Source organism: Arachis ipaensis, chromosome B03, assembly GCF_000816755.2.
Source record: "Arachis ipaensis cultivar K30076 chromosome B03, Araip1.1, whole genome shotgun sequence".
NCBI lineage: Eukaryota > Viridiplantae > Streptophyta > Magnoliopsida > Fabales > Fabaceae > Arachis > Arachis ipaensis.
This window is the reverse complement of record NC_029787.2, coordinates 86,026,019-86,034,240: the sequence shown is the minus strand read 5'-3', so window position 1 is coordinate 86,034,240 and position 8,222 is coordinate 86,026,019. Positions and strand designations below refer to the sequence as shown.

Genomic DNA, 8,222 nt, shown 5'->3' with positions numbered 1-8,222 from the left:
GTAATGACATATATATATATATATTTTTTTTTTGTCTATAAGTATAGCATGCATATACTACAATGCTGTATTACACAAAAATAAATAAATGCAACATTACGTTCGTTAAAAGTTACAAAACTGGTACATATTATGGCACGTCGACACAATATGATACCTATGGCCTATAATACTTAAGAGGTGCCTTGTAATTTATAGTTTAGACATTAATTCTGGCATCTAATATACCATGGAATCAAGATATACATCTACCTAATCGCATACTCACTCGATCACTGCCATTATAAGAAATGAGGCTTTGCAGGTTATAATAATTGTGTTTTATGTTGTTCCTTGCAGCTAAATTGCTGGCTAATGTTGTTTTCTTTTCCTTTTTTTTTACCCCATGGGTGTACATTGCAGGGGCTTTACTAGATGTTCTCCACTTGCATGATGTTCTTGCTAGAGTTTCTCTAGCTAGGTTATGCTGCACAATATCAAGAGCTAGATCTTTAGATGGTTGGTGTATTGAAAATGTTATGTTGATTAATTAAATCTGATCCATGGGATGTTTTGGATAACTAAATGTGTTTTGCTTTACTATACAGAAAGATCAGACATTAGATCTCAGTTCAATTCAGTGCTCTATCAACTTCTGTTGGATCCCAGTGAAAAAGTCTGCTTTGAGGCAATTATTTGCGTACTTGGAAAATATGATAACTCTGAGAGGTGATTTATGACATGAAATTAGTCTCTGCATTTGTTATAACGATAGTTCTTGATTTGATTGGCTTGGCTGTAAATTTTATGAAAACTACAATGTTTAACATATTGTTTATATTTTCTAGGACTGAGGAGCGTGCTTCTGGGTGGTACCGTTTGACCAGAGAGATTCTTAAGTTACCGGATGCATCTTCCAAGGAAAGTTCTAAAGATAAATCTAAGAATAAACGTCCGCAACCTCTTATAAAACTTGTAATGAGAAGGTTCAGAAACTCATTTGTTTATTTTTGCCTGCATTCTATTTCATTTTGTTGAACTCTGAAGTTGTCAAAATTCTCTGAACTTATGAACAGTGTGTCATTTAATGCTTTTCAGGTTAGAAAGTTCTTTCCGTAGCTTTTCTAGACCCGTGCTTCATGCAGCATCTAGAGTTGTCCAGGAGATGGGGAAAAGTCGAGCTGCTGCTTTTGCTTTGGGCATGCAGGATATTGATGAAGGGACACATATCAATACATTTGCTGAGGCTGCTGATCTTAATGATTCAGATGAAAGTACACATCCTGAAAGTAATGGACATTTATTTGTTAATAGTACATGCTTGCATATTTGGGCATTTTTTCTATTACAAAAAATTCGATGATAGATATAGATATGTAGTTTCAAAGGTTCTCCACAATCGAATATCTTTGATAGAGATAATAAACCAACCTGGAGCCTTCATTTAACAGTTTTATTTATTTATTTTTTATATTTAACAGAGCTGTCTCTAGCATAACGTTTTTGTTGCATGCTTATAATATATAGTCTTACACAAGGATGTGATTGGTGCACAGAGTAGATTAATGGATTGTCTACCATGTATCTGGAACTACTGTCATCTAATAGTGTAATTAATTGATGCTTTGGTGTAGGTGTTCGAAGAACTTCTTCAATATCTAACAGTGTAAGTGGTGGCAGAGATACCATCGCGGGTTTATTGGCTTCATTAATGGAGGTCGTACGGACAACAGTTGCTTGTGAATGTGTTTATGTACGAGCGATGGTGATCAAGGCACTAATCTGGATGCAAAGCCCAGTTGACTCATTTGATGAGCTTGAATCTATTATTGCCTCAGAATTGTCTGATCCAGCTTGGCCAGCAGCACTGTTGAATGATGTTCTACTCACTCTACATGCTCGGTTTAAGGTAAACAGACTATCTTATGGATATTATATCCACCTTCTCGTGCACAAAACAGGTTTAATCAACAAAGCACTGATTGAAGGATGATCACATTCTATGGTTGAATTTCAGCCTAAACGGAGGATAAAAATCTCATAAAATCATAGGAAAGATTTATTGATTGTTTTATATCTAATATGCCACTTCACACAAGGGTCATATAGACTTGAACCTTTGACAGTGCCTAGGAATTAGGATCAACCTTCGTTGTGCTGAATTCAACTTCATTTAGAAGAATAGGTTACCAAGTAGCTAATTCTTAATCACTTTGTCAAAGATAACTCCTGTAAAGTTGTTAGATGAAAGCTTATACATGGTTTTATATCTCAAACTCCTTGTTCCTTTTATTACTTTATTAATTTAATTAGTACACTTTGTTAGTTGAGTTATCCTTTGTTGAAATACTTCCAAACTTTTTTCTTTTTCTTTTGGCCATCATCATGATCCATGCGCTGAATAAGGGTAAACAAAAGATGCTTTTATTGAGGGAATGAGCTTGGATAGTGATCTTTTGCAGCATTCATTTTGAAGTTGCACAGCAATGCCTTTATTCATGCATAACGGAAAGCATAGATTTTGCATTAACAATATCTTTTGTTTGAAGGCTTCTCCGGATATGGCTGTTACGCTTCTTGAAATTGCAAGAATATTTGCTACTAAAGTACCAGGAAAGGTTGATGCTGACGTGCTACAACTGCTTTGGAAGGTAAGTTTGTATGCTTTTTACCTTGATGGCGTTTTTAAATCTGTTGTGGCAAGCAGCTCTGTATAATGGAGTAATGAAATGGTGATAATGATTAAGGAGAGGTAAACTCAAGTATGAATACACATAAAACTGTGGTTGCATGCATGCTCATTTTGACTTGAATGAATAATTGACTAAGTATAGTAGTTTGTTTTCAGACTTGTCTTGTTGGAGCTGTTCCTGATGGGAAACACAAAGCTTTAGAAGCAGTCACTATTGTTCTTGATCTACCACCTCCACAACCTGGATCTATGCTTGGTCTTACTTCAGTGGATAGGGTGTCTGCATCTGACCCAAAGTCTGCTCTTGCTTTACAAAAATTAGTCCAAGCAGCTGTAAGCATTGTCTGATGGTAGATTATTATTATTATTATTGTTGTTGTTGTTGTTGTTGTTGTTGTTGTTGTTGTTACATTCAGTTATCAGCATCTGTAGAGTTGCTCCATCATTCATAAGCAAGATCCATCACTCAGTTATTTTTTATATTTAAATTCTCAGTTTTCTATCATCTTATGCTTTTAGGTATGGTTCCTTGGAGAAAATGCAAATTATGCTGCTTCTGAATATGCTTGGGAATCGTCTACTCCACCTGGTACTGCACTAATGATGTTAGATGCCGATAAAATGGTTGCTGCTGCTAGTTCTCGTAATCCTACTCTAGCTAGTGCTTTGACTAGGCTACAGAGGTGTGCATTTAATGGCAGCTGGGAGGTATATATCTCCTGTGGTTTCCCTTTTGTTACCTGTTTATTACCCCTCAGATTTGACTTTATTATCTAAATGGTATTGTACATTTATACTAACATCATGAAAAAGAATGATATATTTTATTTTTATAGCTTAGTGTTGGTTGGCCTTCCCAAATTATTAGTCTGATACTCTGATTCAATTCTATGAATCTTCACTAAATGATTATTCATTTTGTTGTGTAACTTAAATTCTTGTTAAATGGATGTGCAGATTCGAATTATTGCTGCTCAGGCTCTTACAACAATGGCAATCAGATCTGGTGAACCTTTCAGGTTACAGATTTATGAGTTTCTGCACACTTTGGCACAAGGTGGTCTGCAGTCACAGTTCTCAGACATACATCTCAGCAATGGAGAAGATCAAGGAGCTAGCGGTACAGGCCTTGGAGTTTTATTAAGTCCAATGATAAAAGTGTTGGATGAGATGTACAGAGCGCAAGATGATTTGATCAAGTGAGAACCATATCTTAATTTTGTGCTTGCTTCAGTTTTATTGATGTTGATTAATAATGCTGTTGAACTGTGGTTTTGAATAGGGAAATACGCAATCATGACAATGCTAAGAAAGAATGGACTGATGATGAATTGAAGAAACTATATGAAACCCACGAAAGGCTACTGGACCTTGTTTCATTGTTTTGCTATGTTCCAAGAACAAAGTATCTTCCTTTGGGTCCAATAAGGTACTAAGTTGTTTACAGTGCACTCTCTAACGGGTTGATCGTACATTTTTCTTGTCACAGTGGTAGCCCCTTAGTTTTTGTAGGCAGTGGAGTTTCGGTTTTCTAGTTTCTTCCACTTTTGGTCTTGCTCATTTAAAACTTTAAATCCTGAGTTTATAAATTATAATGCATTGAACCACAATAACAATAGAGCCTTTTCCCACCAAGTGTAATTGGCTATATGGATCATTTGATGGCATTAGTCCTATCTTAAGTTTATTATGCATTTGTAAAAGCTAAAACTTATCAGCTAGCACATCTATAGAGGTCTACTCACTGGTCTTTGATAATTTGTTATAGTCTTAGCAGAGTTGAGAGGTCTCCCAAATACCCCCCTCTATTTTGTAATTCTTTGTGATACATCAATTAGCACTAGAATTCTGATACCATTTCTAATGAGCTAATCAAATTTGAATGCTGTGCTATATAATTAAAACACTCCTAATATGCTTGGTGAAGCATCATTTAGCTGCCTGAGATAATCAATCGAGAAATATTTGAATATTTTTATGTTGTCTTTTACTGCAAGAAACCACATGGAAGATCCAGTATAGAACTCTTACGTTGCCCCCAGCCTTTTCCATGTAGAATTGGCACTTAGTTTTGCTTGGTCAATTTTGGGGTAACTTCTTTTGACTAGTTTATGAAGTTTTCATTCAGGGCACTATAGGCAGGCAACCTTTGCGCCACGTGCATGCATTATGTAGAGATAAAGCTCTCAGATTTATTATAAAGATAACTTTCAGACAAGAAAATCCCAATATTTAATTTTTAATACAATAACAACCAAGTCTTTTTTACACTCGATATTTAGCTAGATAAATCAAATGATGAAAACTTATTTTGCGCAGCCAAGCAGAAAAGAAAGCAGATTTCATAAGTTGATTTTTTTTGCTCTAATTACTTTCATTAGTATAGGAACAAGATAACATCACTGCATCAAAGTTTTGTTCAATACTTATTTTGCTATATCTTTATAGGTGAAAAATATCTTTCTTCTTTAAAATCCTAAAAACAGAGAAAACCTGAGTTTTGGTTCCATGTCATATTTTAATCATGGTGTTTTGTTTGAACTATATGAAATGTTTATTAGCTATGGTTGTATTAATGATATTATGTCTAAAACGTTTTCTTCCAAATTTCTTTCAGTGGCAAACTCATCGACATCTATCGTACACGCCACAATATTAGTGCATCAACTGGTTTGAGTGATCCAGCTGTTGCAACTGGTATATCTGACCTCATCTATGAATCCAAAGCAGCAGCACCTGCTGAGCCTGATGGACTTGATGATGACCTAGTAAATGCTTGGGCAGCGAACCTTGGAGATGATGGCTTGTGGGGAAACAATGCACCAGCAATGAATAGGGTATGAGTTGGTCAAGTTTTATCTCTCGTGTTTTCCTTATTTTGGTCATAGAATTTTACTGATACTTTTGTCAGTAGCAAAGTATGTTGTCCAGTGGGGAAAAGAAAACAGCAAAGTGACACCCTTCTATAATTCTTCAGAGTTACGCTAAATGACTTGACTTTAATGATCTTTATGGTTGCTTTGTTGTATACATATTGGTTGAATTTAAATGGATAAAAAACTTATGCTTGTTTTTGGCATTAGGTAAATGAATTTCTTGCTGGCGCTGGAACAGATGCCCCAGAAGTTGATGAAGAGAATATGATATCTAGGCCTTCAGTTAGCTATGATGATATGTGGGCAAAAACACTTTTAGAACCTTCTGAGATGGAGGTAAGAATAAGACAGTTTTTTTCCTACTCAGAACGTCTTGAGCATTATTTATGGTATGGAACACTTTAATAAACTCCTTGGGATAACAGGAAGATGATGCAAGATCATTGGGATCATCGTCTCCAGACTCAACAGGATCAGTTGAAACTTCAATATCATCCCACTTTGGCGGAATGGGTTACCCTTCACTATTTAGTTCCCGACCATCATCACAAACTACGGTAAAAAAAAAATACCATGATTAAGAATCAATGTATATTGCAACATGTCCCATGCTTCTATTTTGATGCTATTTTGATCTTTTCATATTTTTGTTTGATATTTTTATTTTATTTTATTTTATCTTTTGGGTATCAATGTATATGTCAGTATGGGATTGATATTTTTTTTAGTTGTTAGTGGTGGTTCACGGGTGAGGATAGAAGGGGTATCATGGGAGGCTTAAACAGAGATTCATCGGCTTTTTTTTTTATCTCTGGACTGTCATTGAAAACCTCCTTTTTTTGTAACAATAAAATAAAAGTTACTTATGGAAATCCGAATAATTAATGGCAGGACAAGGCAGCAAGCCGAGGTAGTGGTCCCTCTACATATGAGGGTTATGGTTCTCCGGTAAGATCCCTTTAGCTTTTCTAGTTATTTCTTTGTTCCTCCAATCTTGGGTTAGATATTAAATCCAAGTCCTTTTCAGATAAGAGAAGAACCTCCACCATACTCATCCCCTGTCTTGGGAAGATATGAATCATTTGAGAACCCCCTAGCGGGAAGTGGATCTCAAAGTTTCGGGTCGCCAGATGATGAACGAGCTTCGTCTGGAAATCCACAATTCGGATCTGCACTTTATGACTTCACAGCAGGAGGAGATGATGAAGTAAGTTGACTTTAAAACTTTTCTGGTAGGATTTATTATTTCTGTGGCAGGTGGAGATAATTAACTCTTTTTTGCCCCTGGCAGTTGAGTTTAACGGCCGGAGAAGAAGTTGAGATTGAGTATGAAGTAGATGGCTGGTTTTACGTAAGTCTTCTCTCTCTATACTTGTCCGAAATAGCAATTTAGAATTTAGATAACTAGCTAGCATTTGCTTTAACTTCGGCCCATCTTATATGGGAAAGATTAATTGTGCTCGGAAGTCTGCCTGATGTTGATTCCCTCTTCCTTGCTGCAGGTTAAGAAGAAACGTCCTGGCAGGGATGGCAAGATGGCTGGACTGGTCCCTGTTTTATATGTTAGTCAATCGTAATTTTGTACGTAGAATATCTTGCGATTTCCATTCACGGTGAAAAGGGCTCTTGTCATTGCCTTCATCCAAAGGTTCATCATGCTTCTGTCGTGTGCCATCCTGGTTTTTCTCATCTGAAAATGGTTACCAATATATATATGGTACCCTGGTCTGCTTTCTGTCAAGTTGTATGAATGTATGCTATCAGAGTATGATTTTTCATCGCTAATTGCTTGAGAGTGTGTAGTCATTCGTCCTAGGGTTTTCTACTTACTAATTAGTAATTACAGGTATTGTATGCGGCATCTATTCTTTATTTTTATTTTATTTTTTGGGTCATGAAGTACCGTCCAACGGAGCTATTGAATGAGATTGTTTCCTCTTTTACAGAGGAGCTCAATATATCATAAGAATTCCATTGTGTACATAACTACATATTCTGCAGTTATCATCTTCCAATCTGTTAATGGCTAACTATACTAATTGCGACCAATAACAACCCCAAATATACTAGGGTTCTTTTGTCTTTCCATTTTTCTTCTTCCCCCTCCTCTTTTTTTTCTTCCTTTTCTTTTTCTTTAATATACTAGTTGATTTTTGAGGCTGATGCAGCCGACACCAATGGTGCACTGTTTCTTCCTAATCACGTTAGAAGCACCCCTCTTCTGCTGCAACCTCCATTGCTGACTTCCTTTTTGCCATCACTGGTGCTTATAAAATGAGTCCTTCTAGTTCGTGCTTCCCTGTTAGTCAGTCGTAGATGAGGTGGAAGGTAAGCACCACCGTAATTGAAGATTCAGTCAGCCAAGGAATTCTAATTGATTTAATTAACAACGTCAAATTGATTTTAACAGTCAACATTAGACGCCCACTTCCAATAGCAAACATCCCCACTAAAGCCATACCATGTTTATTTTCCTCACCCCTTATTTATACAGTAAAACATAATTTAGATTTTGTCAACATCAGTGCCATATTCTGCCTCAGAAGTTAGAACAACGTGCAACTTTTGGAATTTAATCATTCGGATGAGAAGGGAAATTCCACTGGCCAACCACCGAGTCACTGACCCATTTTTCAAGTATTATTAACCCGTAATCAGTACCGGTTCAAAACTTA

General features: G+C 36.2%; 1 protein-coding gene across 1 annotated transcript in view; it reads left to right on the top strand.

Moving 5' to 3' along the window:
* Positions 1 to 7,533, top strand: part of LOC107630660 — a 12,086-nt gene extending 4,553 nt beyond the window's left edge. Inside the window, exons 11-27 of the mRNA XM_016333864.2 lie at positions 403 to 498; positions 588 to 708; positions 828 to 965; positions 1,078 to 1,268; positions 1,614 to 1,888; positions 2,529 to 2,630; positions 2,828 to 3,004; positions 3,191 to 3,379; positions 3,629 to 3,870; positions 3,954 to 4,100; positions 5,289 to 5,508; positions 5,755 to 5,883; positions 5,973 to 6,104; positions 6,439 to 6,495; positions 6,575 to 6,754; positions 6,839 to 6,898; positions 7,050 to 7,533. Of these exons, the coding sequence (XP_016189350.1) occupies positions 403 to 498; positions 588 to 708; positions 828 to 965; positions 1,078 to 1,268; positions 1,614 to 1,888; positions 2,529 to 2,630; positions 2,828 to 3,004; positions 3,191 to 3,379; positions 3,629 to 3,870; positions 3,954 to 4,100; positions 5,289 to 5,508; positions 5,755 to 5,883; positions 5,973 to 6,104; positions 6,439 to 6,495; positions 6,575 to 6,754; positions 6,839 to 6,898; positions 7,050 to 7,124 (2,531 nt within the window). The 3' untranslated portion in view covers positions 7,125 to 7,533. The remainder of the gene's footprint in view (positions 1 to 402; positions 499 to 587; positions 709 to 827; positions 966 to 1,077; positions 1,269 to 1,613; positions 1,889 to 2,528; positions 2,631 to 2,827; positions 3,005 to 3,190; positions 3,380 to 3,628; positions 3,871 to 3,953; positions 4,101 to 5,288; positions 5,509 to 5,754; positions 5,884 to 5,972; positions 6,105 to 6,438; positions 6,496 to 6,574; positions 6,755 to 6,838; positions 6,899 to 7,049) is intronic.